The following is a 16,041-nucleotide window of genomic DNA, read 5'->3' on the forward strand; positions in this document are numbered from 1 at the left end:
GAATGGATGCTCTACCGACAAGGCCTGAAGCTCATTTACATGCCTTGCCGAAGTCACAGCAATGAAAAAGGACACTTTCCACGAAAGGTATTTAAAATCGACAGTAGCCATGGGCTCAAAAGGCTTATGACACAAGGCTGTAAGGACCACATTCAAATCCCACCTTGGATGCAGGTTGCGGACAGGAGGATAAAGGTGCATCAGGCCCGTAAAAGTGTCTTTTAATGACTGGATTAGACAGTGAAAATGAGCACTGGTCAGTGGACAAATAAGCGACAACAGCCGATAAATGAGTCCTGCAGGACAGGACATGGATGCCAGACTCTGCCGAATGTGAAACAAAAGGCAGGACCATGTCAATAGTAGCCTTCCTGGGGTCCAGCTGCTTAGCCAAACACCAGTGGCAGAACCGTAGCCATTTACATCTATACTGAGATCTTGAAGAGGGTTTCCTGGCCGCCTGAATGATGCACATGGTATTCGCGGACAAATTGAAACGCTCTAAAGATCTGAACTCAGGCACCAGGCCGCCAAGCTGAATGATTGTGGGGAGGGGTACCACAGCTGCTGCTCGCTCTGATGAAGCAGATTGGGGACCAGCGGAAGCTTGAGCGGCGGGCACACCGATAGATGCTGAAACTCCGAAAACCAAAACCTGGCCGGCCACCAAGGGGCTTTGAACAGCAGGGAGCAATTCACTATGTTCCTTAGCTTGCAAAGCGCCCAATGGATCATGGGAAAGGGGCGGAAAAGCGTAGGCCTTCATGTTGTGCCGTGGAATCTCGAGAGCATCCCCCAGTGAGGAGGATGCAAGCCCGTTCCTGGAGGCATACAGGGAAAGCTTCCTGTTTGTAGACATCGCAAAGAGGTCCACTTCTGGAGTGCCCCAACAGCGAAAAATATCAGAGAGGATCTCTGTGTTCAGTTCCCACTCGTAGCTGACAATTGCTCGTTGGCTGAGGGCATCTGCAGTGACATTCAGCTGGCCTGGGATGTGTACTGCTACCAGCCAGATAAAATGCTGATTGGCCCATTCCCAAATCTGAATGGCAAGATCCACAAGAGGAGGAGACCTGGTACCCCCCTGCTTGTTGATGGATACATGGATACCCCATTGTCCGTGCGGACAGGGATCACCCTGTTGACAATGCCTGGTTTGAATGCTTTCAGCGCCAGGAATATCGCTAAGAGGTCCATATAATTTATATACAGCTGTCTGTCCTGTGGCGACCAAAGATCGAAAAACTGAAGATGATCCAACGTTACACCCAACCCAGAAGGGAGCAATCCGTCATGACAGTCAAAAGGGTCCTGAAAGGGAGCGCCCACTGACAGATTGCCGAGAGACGACCAACACGAGAGGTCCGCCCCCATGAAAGGTGGAACCAGTATCATTTTGGGATCTGGGTTCACTGCTTGAAGCCATGAGCTTCAAAGAGCCATCTGTGTCCACCTCATCTTGAGATGAGCAAGAAGAAGAGCCAGCACGCACAAAGCCATGAGACCCACAAGCCTCTGGAACCACCAGGCCGACATGCTCTCCGACTGCATAAACACCTGACCCTTGGCCAACAGATCTGCCATTTTGTTTACAGTCAGGTTCACTCTGTAATCAATCGTGTTCCAATGAAAACCAGGAAAATCAAGTCCTGAGAGACCATCATAAAGGATTTCCGCCAGTTCACCGACAGCCCAAGGTGGAACAGGAGCTGGAGGAGAGACTGAAGGTTGCTCGAGGCTTTCAGTGGACAAGGACTGCGCAGCAGCCAATCGTCCAAATATGGATACACATGGATACCCGGTAGCCAAAGATAAGCTGCGATGACTGCCATCATCTTCGTAAAGACACGCAGTGCTGAGCTGAGACCAAACGGGAGCACACAAAACTGGAAATGCTCCTCCCAAATGGAAAACCTTAGGTATTACCGATGCGGGCTCCAAATGAGGATATGCATATAAGCATCTGAAGGTGCACCATGCTGAGCCTGTCGGCCCTTCTGTAGAGAGGACTTTATCTGACAGGGGGTTGTCATCTTGAATTTCTCTTGGGGAAAGAAAGGTTTAATTGGGAAAAGTCTAGGATGGTGCGCAGGCCAGCCTGATTGGGTTTGGGCACTGTAAACAGACGGGAGTAGAAGCCCTCCCCTCGCTCCCCTAGGGGAACGGGCTCCACCACCTTGAGATGCAGAAGCTTCTGGACTTCAGCTCTGAGGGAGGGCGTCCCCGACTGCTGGGAGGATTGAAGGGTGGGGTAGTGGGAAGGGGCAAGCAGAAGCCCACCCCAGCAACGGACAAGACCCACCGATCCTCAGTGATGGTCTGCCACGCCTCCCAGTGAGACGTAATGCGCCCTCTCAGCGAGGTCTCGTGCAAGCGCCGTAAAACCTCATTTAGCAGGTTTCTCGGTGGCGAGACCCCCAGATGCTGAGGAGGAGGCAGAGGACCGAGAGAAAAAATCGGCCTCGCTGCTGACGCCAACTGGAGTTTCCAGCTGGAGGATCGACTCTATGTGTCTTTCGATCCAGAAACCCCCGAAAACCAGAGGAGGACCATGGCTGTGAGGGTGTTCTCTGAGCCCTGAAAGGAGGTTTCAACAGAACGGACAAGGACTTGGACTTAGTCTTAGTCAGCTCTTCATCCGTTGATGAATGGAACAGTTCTTTGCCTTCAAAGGGCAGGTCCAGAACTTTATCCTGAACCTCCTTGGAAAACTTTGTGGCATGAAGCCAAGCCTGACGAGAGGTGTCCACGCTAAGCATGAGGCCACGAGCCGAGGTGTCGACATGATGCGGCACAGCCTCAAGCATATCCTGCACCAGGACTGTGGCATCTGACAAGTCAGCCTTAAAATCAGCCAGCTTGTCCGCAGAAATGAACTCCTCAAATTCCGACAGAGCTTTCCACATTTTCATATTCACCCCCACGAATTTGAGCTTTGCATTCGCCTGGCGCAATTGCAGAGCCAAATTAGCAAAGATCTTCCTCCCCAAAGAGTCAAGCAGCTTGTCCTCTTTGGCCAGAACCTGAGCCACCGCTGTAGACGATGCTGAAGCCGGTCTGGATTGTAGCGTGGCGGTCTCCACCACTGTGGAGGAAGGGAGTGGGCAAGACGGTAAGGCCAACTCCTGTGAAGTATGAAGCCTATAACGAGCGTCAATCTTTTTGTTAACGTGCAGTCCAGAGTGTGGCTTATCCCAGACCTTGCGGACCTTGGCCAAAACATCCTTCTGGAAGAACAAGCCGGTGCGCTCCTGAGGAGACAAGGTGAACGCCCCAGAAAGCACCCCTTCTTGCGGAGGCCTCAACACTGGGGCAGGCGGAGGCCTCAAATGAGAGGAGTAGCTCCAGGGCCGCAAGGGAGAGACCTGCCAAGAAGGGCCCTCTCCAGCCGGATTAGCATAGATCAATGCCGCAGGAAGCGAGACCGTGTGCGGTAATGGCATCTGAGCGTTCCAGTTATAAACTGCATGAAACGGCGCACAAGGAAAACGACGTTTACCTGAAAAAAGGCTCCCAGCACCCAACACCGATGGTGTAGACATAAGGGAAGAGTCCAAAATGGCTGCCGTAGTTCACACAGAAAAGGGCACCATTTTGTCAGCGCCTGAGGAGAACTGCGTCACATGTGTGAGTGAGGCATGGGTCTCCACAGATGGGTCAGGGGTCTTGATTTTAGCCTTGACACAAGGAACCTCGGCAGAGCCAGTACTGTGTGGCGTAGGATTTTTCTGAGACCTACTTTCAGCCAAATTAGCCTCTAAAAGAGGAACGTCGGCCATGCCGGTAACAGAGGAATTACGGTCAGCGAACTCACTCTGTGCCCCCTCGACAGAACCAGTATCACCACCAGGGCGAAAACAATGAGGAATCCACCTCACCGACAAGACCTTAACAGGCCTCTCAGTTCTGTCATTCACCTTAGCCTCAGACAGAGGAACCTTGGACCCAAGTCCGGTAATAGCTCCATCACGGGGAGCCTCGAACCTTGGTTTGGTACAGAAAGCCTCTGCCGAGGCCTCAGGGTGTGCCCCGGTGTCTGTATGGGAATCTCTAGACAAGGAGACCTCGAAGCAAGCTCTGCTACCCCCAGCCTCAGTATAACTGAGCCCTTGAATAGCCCCCACAGGAGGGGCCTTGGATTCTAATCCGGTGTAGGCAGGCCCTTCACGGAGGCCCTCGGAGAAAACTCTGGTATCTTTTTTAGACCTGAAAAGCACCTCAGGGGAAACCCCGGTAACAGAGCTTTTGAAGCCCCTCCCAAACGGGAAGACCCCGGGAAGGAGTCCCCCAGTCAGGGTGCCCTGAAAACTAAAGACTTTACCAGGTGTCTCTTCTTCTCGTCGATAAAACTCTGAAAATGCGCAGGATGGTACGTGCTGAAACACCTCCTCCCACCACTCCAGATGCCGTTGAAGTGCCCGGACCGAAAGGGAATCGCAGTAGAAGCACGATTCCCACCAGTGATCCGGACCCAAACACTCTAAACAAAGAGGATGGGGATCCGCCCTAGCGAAGCGTCGCTCGCAAGAAGAACAAGTAGGAAAATATAACCGAACTGGCATAGACGGACTACTACGCGACCGCTAAACTGGAGCAGGAGACAAGATCACTGGAAGGAATAAATCTTCCGAAGATGCAATTGCGTCCAGTCCCGAGCGGACTGATAGGCGATGCGCTGGGTGGAGCTAAGGAGGGCGGGGTTTTGGCCGCGTGCGGTACCCCGTGTAAAAAGGGAGGAAGGACACATTTTTGAAAAATGTGATGCTTTTTACAAAGTGCTCCGGTCCCGCCCACAGGACGGAGGAATGTCCCATAAGTATGGAGGAAAGGGGATGGGACGTAGGAGTATTACTTTTGCCAAAAAAGAAGAAGACTTTTTTTGGTGTGGTCTTATCCTTGGCAGCCTTTCACAATGTGTCCTGCTTATTGTTGAAGGCCCATCTTTAGCACCACAGTATCTTTTTGGAAGAGATATGGCTTAGAATATGATTTGTCGGTACTGTTTGGAGAGCTTGGCTTCTATTGTGAATGGCATGTCTCTTAAGTCCTAATAAAATGAGAAATACTACACTGAAAACCAGTAAATGGAGGGTTTGAAAGATGCGCACAACACAAGCAAAGGCCTGAGAATTGATCGACAGTCCAGGCCCATTCTGAGGATCAATGCATTGTCTTATTCCCTGTTTTGCTGCCCCAACTATGTCTCGGTGCAATCAACGGGTCTGAATTGGATAGGGCATTGTGGCTCTTATTGCAAATGTCTGCAATGCACTTTTCCTTACCATTGGAGATGATTGGAAAATATGCTGCCTGCATGCATGAAATAGTTGCGGGGGGAGGGGGCCGTCTCAGACATACCTACAAAAAGGGGATCCAACGGTATGTACAGGAGCCTTGTGTGCAACTGTATGTTGGTTAACGAGCCCTCCATTTCCTAACACTCCCGTCACCCTGAATGAACAGGATCCACACAGTGAATTAGGGAACGGCCTTCATCTGAATGCATTCTTGGTTCTCTTTAGGCAATGGCACATTCTGCAGTGATGTGGATGAGTGCAAGACCTCTCCATGCGATAATAATGCAGCCTGCAGTAACACCGTTGGAAGCTACACGTGCACCTGCAACCCTGGATTCCAAGGTAACACCAGTGCCCTCCTGCTCACCTGCCACTCCCAGTTGGTCTTTCCTCCTTTACAATTAATTGTTTTTCAGAAGGATGTTTCAATATTTCCTCCCCCATCATCTGCAAAGATGCCTCAGATCCATGAGAACTGGAAGCAAATATCTCATTCATCTTCCTTATATAATCAATGAATTGCTGTCCAGGAGATCATCAGAGTATAAACAGACTCTCCTTACTTTATGCAACTTAAACACACATTCATTTTATTGAATGAGTAGACTTCCACACCTTGCGTGCCTTGAAGTTCTCTTACGCAAAAGTCATGCGCTGTGAATAGTTCAACCAAGTTTGAGAAAATAAATGTTTCCGATTGGTTCCCGGGCTTTGGTCCTCAAGTGATTTGAGCTTCTGTGCCAGCAGGGCCCTTCCTTGTGTTCTAGTCCATTTCCTGCTCAGGAGACCATGACAGGAGACCATGACAATATCCTGTCCTCATCTCCAGCAAAGGAACGCATGTGACTAACCGCTACTATCCAATAAGGATGGCTCCCTAATTCTTCCCTAGTAATCCGTGGAATCTTCTCACCTGCACTGCGGACCTTGGATTTTATGGATTTCCCTTATCTGATGGATTCTGCAGATAGAATCAGTGCTTCATAAGATCTCCATCTAAGCGTTAGGCTTGCAGCAGTATGCATGTATCTGTTGTGCTATCCCAGCTGGCCTCCAGTTGGTGCACGAGACCCAAGTGACAGTATCCCTCATACTTCCCTTTCTCTGCTTAGGTAACGGCACATTCTGTGATCTCGACGAGTGCACGCGCAGCCCCTGCTCTCCAAACGCCACCTGTGCTAACACGATTGGAAGCTTCACATGCACCTGCAATCCTGGCTTCACTGGTAATTCTAGGTTTTTTTTCAAAACTTTCTACAAGTGTTGCACATCTATTGCAATTAGATTTTCTACATGTATGTCACTGGTACAATGCTGCACATCGGTTGTCTTTAAGACACATTTCTGCAGGGGAGGGGAAGGGCGGGCAATTTGGCAGCAATGTATCTACTGGCAACCAGGGGAGGAAACAGTGAGGGGCAGATCACTGAGTCTCAGGTAGTTTGGGGTGTGAGGGGTGTGTGAACTTAGGTGTTAGGGTGGAGCCATTTCTTGAAGAGGAAAGAACTGTGCAGGTCTTCTTAGCACCAGTCCTGCTGCTTGAGTGACACAGAATGCGGCTACAAGAGTTTGCAGCAATCCATATTACCTAAAGATATTTGCACTGGGGCAATAATAATGTAGTCTGATGTGTGTTCTATGTTTTCTGTTCGCCATAAAAGAGACACATTTTACCCCAAAGTCCCCCCTTTCATATTGGACACATTAAATGAATCTTAACCCCTTAACTGCCAGGCTATTAAGCAAGTCTATGCAAGAAGGACGCGCATACTCGTCCTTGGCACTTACGGTTGCTCCTAATTGCTAAACCAAAAAAGAAATAACAACACAATCAGTCTGCGCTCAATTTCCTGACCATTGTTCGCTTCATTCAGTCCAATGTGTGCACCTGTGTAAATCTGAATTCACTAGTGTGTCTTTGAATGATCGACAGGTGGATGCAATGTCTCTTCATGTGTCTGCATGTGTTTGCCTCGGAAACTACACCTGTTTATGTGTTCCTTCATGTGTGTGTATTTTCGTGTGTATCTATGTGCCTCAATGTTTCTGTGTTGTGTGCCTGTGTCACTATGATTATGCATGTGTGTTTGTGTGCCTGTATACGTAAACATGTGTACGTGCTTGTGTGGTTTTGCCGGTGAGCCTTTTGTGTATGTATTTGAACATGTTTGTGTGCATGTGCCTGACACTGTGTTTGCCTGCATGTCTGTTTCATATGGACCTGTGTGTCTTTCCATTCATGACTTTGCCTGTATATGTGTGTGCCTTTGTTTAGGTGCACGTGCCGTTATGCAAATATGTGTGTGTGCCCGTGTCTATGTGCATATATACGTGTGTGCATGTGCCTGTATGTGTCTATGATTTTGTGTCTGTTGTCCTGCAAATCCAGGTGTAGTACCTGTGTAAGTAATGGTGTGGTTAGCGCCCAGATGCCTTTTGGACTTGGTCACATTACATTACATCACTGTGCCTGTGTGTGGGAAATGACCTTCCCACTAGCCCAGTGAGGACTATAGAGTTCACAAAGATCAGTGCACTCTGGGGCAAATGCCTCCTTGGCAGCCTTTACTTCAGGGCATAAGCCGGGGGTACACGTGTGCAGACGGTGTCAGTCCACTTTTTTTAGAGGTTGGATGTCGTACCCCCCATTTATTTTAGAGGCTGTGTGTAAAATGGCAGGTATTGGTTGTCTTTTATGCATTTCTGCAGACCTTAGTCGCGCGGGGTTCGCAGGCAGGCCCCTTCACCACTGCACCATATAACCTGATGAGAAATAGCAGACAACTAAAGTTGAAATGCCACATTTCAAGACTGCATGTTCCAGGGAAAATATAGGTACTGATTCTTGGAGGCTAAAAAATGCACAGCTTTTATTGTTTTCAAAACACTATTAGAAGAAAATATCCTCTCTTGGTTTTTTGTAAGTCTTGATTTTATGCAAGCCAAATGCCATCCCTCCTGTGCAATTTGTATGGTTATGTAAAGCCAATTGATTTAAATTTGCATATTTCACCTTTCTATGCAAATTTATGGTGATGTCACATCCCATTCCTTATGTTAATGAGTCCCCCCACTTTTCTTTAGGACTTGACCGCTGCTTTACTTAGACTTGTACATCCTGGTTCTGAGAGTTTGACCAGATGCAATGACAAGTTAATTGAGTGAATCACTTATGCCACCCAACAGTAACAGTGGATCCTTTGATTACTTGGGCATTGTGATTGGCTGGCCCCTCTTGTATTAACCTACTTATGCATTTCACGACTTGTACAGCACTAGCATGCCGATTGGGCAGGATGCATGTGTCTCTTCTGTCCATCCAATAGAAGATGGTCGATGCCTTTTTCTTAAGCTGTTGGGTTCTCCCATGTGGGCATTAATGAGCTCCAATGTCTGCACTGCCAGGGCGGGACCCAGCCGGATTTGCATGTATTGAAGAACTGAGCATTATGATTGGCTTGTCCCCCACCCCCCTTCTTGCTTCACTTGTGGAATATGACACGTGTTGTACATGGCACCAGCAGGCAAACTGATGCTCCCATGTAGCGGTTTACATGTATTTGCTCTGTGTTGAAGAGTCAGAGGTCCATGCCACTGCAAAGATGCCCAGTGGAAATGACATCTGCTAAGATGCAACATCGACATGTCTGTTTACCTCTGGGTCCCCAGCTTCCCCAAATAGAGTTAGGGATGTGACTTTCTGTGAATCTCTCCGATGACACATCAGATGTTCCAGGTGAAGTATAACGCGATGCATTACTCCTGTCAACACAAACTAGCAGGTGCTCGACACTCATCACAAATAAAGTCTTTGGTTTCAGGGTGATCAGAGCCCAACCAGTCACATGGCAATGCATGCACTGGGCACAGTTTGATTTAGTATGGTTACATCATCTGGCAAATATTGAAACCATTTTTCTCTTTGCAATGGACATGTTCATAAGAACCCATGCGTGACTCTAACTTATGTTAGTTATTACACATATTTGCCTAAGTTATCCTCTAGAAGTTGCACTATATATAGGGCTATAGATGCTGTTTAGGGTCATAGAACACTTTGGTTGCTACAGATTTATCTAAAAAGAAAAAAGATGTTCCTACCTTGAAATAATCTAAGCAAAGGGAAAGGGGTGGATTCCTATCTACTCGGGATTCTGTCTCGCTTTGGACCTCTTATCTCAGGGTTATTGCACCCGGCATTATTCTTGACACAGTCTCAATGTTGTAGGGCCAAGCATGTCTCTTGACTATCAGAGGCAGTCACAGGGATGTCATTCATGCAGCATGTTGCTGTACCAGGTCTCAGGGTTATCATTCATGCAGCATGTTGCCTGACCAGGTCTCAGGGTTATCATTCATGCAGCATGTTGCCTGACCAGGTCTCAGGGTTATCATTCATGCAGCATGTTGCCTGACCAGGTCTCAGGGATATCATTCATGCAGCATGTTGCTGTACCAGGTCTCAGTGTTGTCATTCATGCAGCATGTTGCCTGACCAGGTCTCAGGGATATCATTCATGCAGCATGTTGCTGTACCAGGTCTCAGTGTTATCATTCATGCAGCATGTTGCTGTACCAGGTCTCAGGGATATCATTCATGCAGCATGTTGCCTGACCAGGTCTCAGGGTTATCATTCATGCAGCATGTTGCTGTACCACGTCTCAGGGTTGTCATTCATGCAGCATGTTGCTGTACCACGTCTCAGGGTTGTCATTCATGCAGCATGTTGCCTGACCAGGTCTCAGGGATATCATTCATGCAGCATGTTGCTGTACCAGGTCTCAGTGTTGTCATTCATGCAGCATGTTGCCTGACCAGGTCTCAGGGATATCATTCATGCAGCATGTTGCTGTACCAGGTCTCAGAGTTATCATTCATGCAGCATGTTGCTGTACCAGGTCTCAGGGATATCATTCATGCAGCATGTTGCTGTACCAGGTCTCAGAGTTATCATTCATGCAGCATGTTGCTGTACCAGGTCTCAGGGATATCATTCATGCAGCATGTTGCTGTACCAGGTCTCAGGGATATCATTCATGCAGCATGTTGCCTGACCAGGTCTCAGGGATATCATTCATGCAGCATGTTGCTGTACCAGGTCTCAGTGTTGTCATTCATGCAGCATGTTGCCTGACCAGGTCTCAGGGTTATCATTCATGCAGCATGTTGCTGTACCAGGTCTCAGTGATGTCATTCATGCAGCATGTTGCCTGACCAGGTCTCAGTGATGTCATTCATGCAGCATGTTGTCTGACCAGGTCTCATGGTTATCATTCATGCAGCATGTTGCTGTACCAGGTCTCAGGGATATCATTCATGCAGCATGTTGCTGTACCAGGTCTCAGAGTTATCATTCATGCAGCATGTTGCTGTACCAGGTCTCAGGGATATCATTCATGCAGCATGTTGCTGTACCAGGTCTCAGGGATATCATTCATGCAGCATGTTGCCTGACCAGGTCTCAGGGATATCATTCATGCAGCATGTTGCTGTACCAGGTCTCAGTGTTGTCATTCATGCAGCATGTTGCCTGACCAGGTCTCAGGGTTATCATTCATGCAGCATGTTGCTGTACCAGGTCTCAGTGATGTCATTCATGCAGCATGTTGCCTGACCAGGTCTCTGGGTTATCATTCATGCAGCATGTTGCCTGACCAGGTCTCAGGGATATCATTCATGCAGCATGTTGCCTGACCAGGTCTCAGTGATGTCATTCATGCAGCATGTTGCCTGACCAGGTCTCAGTGATGTCATTCATGCAGCATGTTGTCTGACCAGGTCTCATGGTTATCATTCATGCAGCATGTTGCTGACCAGGTCTCAGGGATATCATTCATGCAGCATGTTGCTGTACCAGGTCTCAGGGTTATCATTCATGCAGCATGTTGCCTGACCAGGTCTCAGGGATATCATTCATGCAGCATGTTGCCTGACCAGGTCTCAGTGATGTGATTCATGCAGCATGTTGTCTGACCAGGTCTCATGGTTATCATTCATGCAGCATGTTGCTGTACCAGGTCTCAGAGATACAGCAACCAGCACACATCCTGACGCTCAAATTCAATCTCACGGATATAGCGCCAAACTCACTATTTAAAAAGGTTCATAGGGATAAAGTGACTGGCTGAAATCTTTGGCACAATTCCAGTCTCAGAAATCTAGTGGCCAGCATGTTATTTGCTACATTTCCAGAGGTAGTGTGCCAAGCTCAACTCTTTAGAGATATAGCACCCAACTTATTATTATTATTATTATTATTAAAATGTATAAAGCGCACCTTCACCTGAAGGCATCGTACTGCTCGCCTAACAGATAGAGAATCAGAAAAGTGAGAGGATTCTAACTAAAAAGAAAGGTTTTCAGAGACCGGCAAAAGGTCAGATGATTAGAAGTAGTCCGCTAGGACAGGGGATGAGAGTACCAGGCCTTGCGGCCACCATAGAGAAGGCATGGCCACCCATGCAAGAAAGCCTCACCCTAGGTACTTGATTCATCAACCATTATTGGGAGCTAAGGGCTCTAGAAGGCACATACAGGGGAAATTGGCTTGGAGATAGACAGCACGAAGTTTATAAAAATCTCTGCGAAAGATGCACAGAGACTTGAACATCAATCGCTTCTCAACGAGGAGCCAGTGAAGCTGACGTAGAAAAAGTGACATATGGGCTCTGAAGGAAGGTATAAGAACTGCTGGGGCCGCAGCATTTTGCAGTAGCTGCAAATGGTGCATAGGATACGCCGGTTGAGCGAGATAGGGAGCGTTGCGGTAACCAATACTGCTTAGCACCAGACCGCCCACCACAGGAGCATGACATTTAAAGGGGATAAAGGGTAGGACCTTCCGAAGAATTCTGAGCTTGAAATACCCAGTCTTGGCAGACTGAAGAAACCTGATGATGCATCGATAAGGAGGAAGATAGTTTAATCCAGGGGTCTCTAACACAACCAACAGAAGAGGGAAAAAGGCCAAGAGTGGAGGGCCAAAAGTCTGGGGTCCAGAAAGACAGAGGAGAGCAAGAGCCAATGACCAACAGCTCAGTCTTCCCACCATTCAGATTCAGCCAGTTCTCGGCCATTCACCCACCAAAATCCTTAAGGCACTTTCTAAGCCGCGCAGCAGTATCTGTTCTGGCAAGATCCAGACGAAGAATAATCTGCGTGTCGTCGGCATAGGAGTAGCACATGAATTCATGGGAGTGGATAAGGCAGAGAAGTGGCTGAATATTAATGTTAAACAGACTAGGAGAAAGTGCAGAGCCTAGAGGGACTCCACAAGACAGCGGAACAGACTTAGAAGATAGATGGACTGAGAGTGATCAGACAAAGAGGCAGTGAACCATGCAAGGACCTGACCTGAAAGAGCTGCAGAAGACAGCCGGGTAATCAGGGTGGGGTGGTCTACAGTGTCAAATGAGGCCAACAAGTCTAATAAAATCAGCACTCCCAACCCGCCCTGATCAACCAGGCGAGTAAGGTCATCGACCAAGGACACTAAGACCGACTCAGTCTCATACCAGACCGGAAACCCGTCTGGAATGGGTCAAAGAATTTGGATGATTCAAGAAAGGAACTCCGCAAGGGAGACACCAAAGACTCAAACAGTTTCATAAAAAATGGTGGAATCAAAATAGGACAGTAATTTGATAAAATCAAGGGGTCAAGGAGGGTTTCTTAAGCAGAGGTATTACCAAAGCATGTTTCAGGTCACTAGGAATTTGACCCGAGGTGAGAGAATAATTGATTTCCATTGTAATCCATAATATAATCTCTGCAGAGATCTCCTTAACTAGAAAGAGGAATGGGATCAAGAGGTGAAGCAGACTTCAGTTTATGAATAGCAGCCAAAACATCATCATCAGTGAAAATGGGGAAAGTAGACCAGCTTATAGTGTGCTGAGGGTCCAAAGGGAGATGAGTAGAAGGTGAAGGGGGGGAACAGGCAGAAGCGATTTTATGATGAATGGTAACGATTTTATCAAAGAAGAACTCAGAGAGGGATTTGCAAAACACCTGAGTGGTCACAACCCCAGAGTGGCCTTGGTAGCGGGGGGGGGGCAGAGAATGTACCAAGTCAAATACTGCTTTAGGTGGATTCATTGCAGTCTCAACATTAGCACTAAAAAAGGATTTCTTAGCACAGAGGATTGCCTTCTGGTAAGTAGCTGTGGCTTTGCAGGATTGCATTTTATCCGTAGCAGAGTATCCAGCTCTCCTCTTCCTTTCAGCCTGCCTGCACAGTAATTTGTGCATCTTCAATACGTTAGAGAACCAAGGCTCAGAGGGATGGTTTTTCTTTTTACAAAGTTTAAGAGGGGCAACAGAGTCAGCTACACTACTAAAGACTGAAGATAAGGTTGCCAGAGAGCAGGGAATAGTGTAATTACAATGAGAGGCAATGTAAACCACAAGATCTGAGCCTGGAACACAATACCAGCACCGTTTCAGAATATCCTGTATCTGAGCAGGGAGAGTCGGCTCCAAGAGTGGAATGGAGAAAGGCACAACCTAGTGGGTATATACATAAAGGCACTGCTTTGTGTATATACTGTTCAGGTAATTTCTTTAGGGATATAGGGCCCAGCTCACATCGGGATATAGTGCCTAATCTTCTTCTTTCCCGGCCTAGCGCCGACCACGCCTCTGAAGGGATATAGTGCCTAATCTTCTTCTTTCCCGGGCATAGTGCCGACCACGCTTCTGAAGGGATATAGTGCCCCGCTCACTCGGTAGCTGTTGCAAGACTTCAGGATTCTCCCCTTGCCCAGAGGTTGATTTTTCTCTCAGCAACTCTAGCTCATGCTGGATTATTTGTCACATGTTTTATCCCCATTCCCCAGGTTTCCTACCTCTGGCATCTCTGCCATGGTGTCTGAGCTCCTATTCTGGCAGCCAAGGATACAGTGATATTGAATTAGAAGTGTTGCTGGTACAGTAGGTTGCACCCCCCTCGCCACCCTCTCTGAGGGTGCTTGGCATCCTGTATGCTATGTGGTACAGAGACTGATAAACAGATGATGCCTCCAGTGGCATTAGTACAGTGACCCCCACCTTGGCACATGATGGCATGGAGGAACGTGGCTGAAATGAGATTCCAAAGGTCCTCAGTCGGCACCAGAACTATTTGAGATGTGAGAGCAAGAAATGACCCTCATCACTCCAAATGCCCTAAGCACAGATTCACTTCAGCTAATGACAGAAGACCCATTCCTTGCATTGCATGGAGTGTGTCCCTTCGTTGATTGAGGTGAACTGCGAAAGACATTTCAGACAGGAATTCAGTTCTTTGCCATTCAAGGGAGCTTTTGGCCCATCCTACGCTTCGTGGGTTCTTGGCATTATGTGCCCTACCTTGACTTTCCAGTCAGCGTGCAAGAGGTTTGGAATGGATTATCCTGTCCTGGCCTGTTCTGCTCTCAGGTAAGGCCAGCAGGTGACTGTCTGCGACAGCGAGCACTATATTAACACTCACCATCCTCAAAGGATTACTGAGCGCTTCCTGCCTGTGCCTCTGACCTCAGCAGATGTAGGAGACTTCATCAGTCAAATGGTCCCTGCACAGTCACTACTTCATAAGGTCCTCCCCTTTGCTTGATGATATGAATGACGGTCTATATAACCTCTATTCTAACAGTGAAAGTCATGCATACTTCTTTCATCACTGGTCCACAGATGATCAGAGGAAAGCAAAGTGCTTAACAGTTCATATTTTGAATTCTTTCCTTTTACTCATTAGGAAATGGGACATTCTGTGACCTTGATGAGTGCCTGAGTAACCCCTGCTCTCCTCATGCAAACTGCACGAACATCATTGGAAGTTTCACATGTGCCTGCAATCCCGGATTCACTGGTAATTCCACATTTCTAACTGCAATGTTGACCTGGCATATTCAGAATACCACCACTGAATGTGTGTCTCACCAAAGCCTCTTACTCATCAATTATTTTAATTGGTTCTCTCTGTAAAACTCTATAACTCCCGCAGTTTATTAAGATGGTCTAGAGGACAGCACTGAGGGTAGAACCATGTCTTCAACCTGCGGGCGCACCGTAGCCGCTGCGAGGCTTCAGTATTCACACCCTGAGGCGGTCCTACCATTACAACTGACTATACATACCTTGGCACACAGACCATGCTGCATGGCTTGGCTTTGGGGGCCTTCTTTTACACTTTAAGGAGCATGCCCAGCTTCAGAACAGGTAGTCCATGTGGCTATCTTCCCTATGGCCCTGTGAGTACTGGCAAGTGGCCATCTGACGCTGCCAGTAGTGTGAGTCGCCAACCATCTCAAAGGGTCCACTGGAACCTCCTACTGGGCATGGGCTGGGGACCTCCCTTAAGTGGGAAGTATGGGGTATGGTGCATTCGGTTTTGCCTCAGTGGGTAAGTGGTTAACATCGTTCTCCTTGGCCTTAGGCATTAGATGAGAGCTGGAGATGCAGATCCTTGAATCAATTCAACATCGCTTCACTCACTTCATATTGAAAATGCAGGCTCCTGAGTTCCCGGGGTGAAAGGTCCTGCATACCTATGTTACATGTGCATGTTACTGCCTGCTACACACTGGGAGACATGTGTATTGACCCAGTAATGGCTCTTGGGAGACTGATTGGAAACCCGGGGTGCTGATTGCAATAATTCCCAATCCAGTGCAGGTGCCAATTGGATCGGGTGTTATTACTTAAAACATACGTGATGAAAATGGCATGTAGCATGCAAAGCAAGGAGTGTAGGCAGATGATATG

At 47.9% G+C, this 16,041-nt stretch overlaps 1 protein-coding gene across 1 annotated transcript in view; it reads left to right on the forward strand.

Annotated features, from left to right (window-relative positions):
• The window catches only part of LOC138492809 (uncharacterized), a 469,421-nt gene that overhangs the window by 260,165 nt on the left and 193,215 nt on the right, over nt 1–16,041 (forward strand). The window contains exons 57-59 of the mRNA XM_069620163.1: nt 5,523–5,639; nt 6,410–6,523; nt 15,032–15,145. Of these exons, the coding sequence (XP_069476264.1) occupies nt 5,523–5,639; nt 6,410–6,523; nt 15,032–15,145 (345 nt within the window). The remainder of the gene's footprint in view (nt 1–5,522; nt 5,640–6,409; nt 6,524–15,031; nt 15,146–16,041) is intronic.

The sequence above is a fragment of the Ambystoma mexicanum genome, chromosome 10 (genome assembly GCF_040938575.1).
Source record: "Ambystoma mexicanum isolate Mex_15411 chromosome 10, UKY_AmexF1_1, whole genome shotgun sequence".
In the NCBI taxonomy this organism is placed as follows: domain Eukaryota; kingdom Metazoa; phylum Chordata; class Amphibia; order Caudata; family Ambystomatidae; genus Ambystoma; species Ambystoma mexicanum.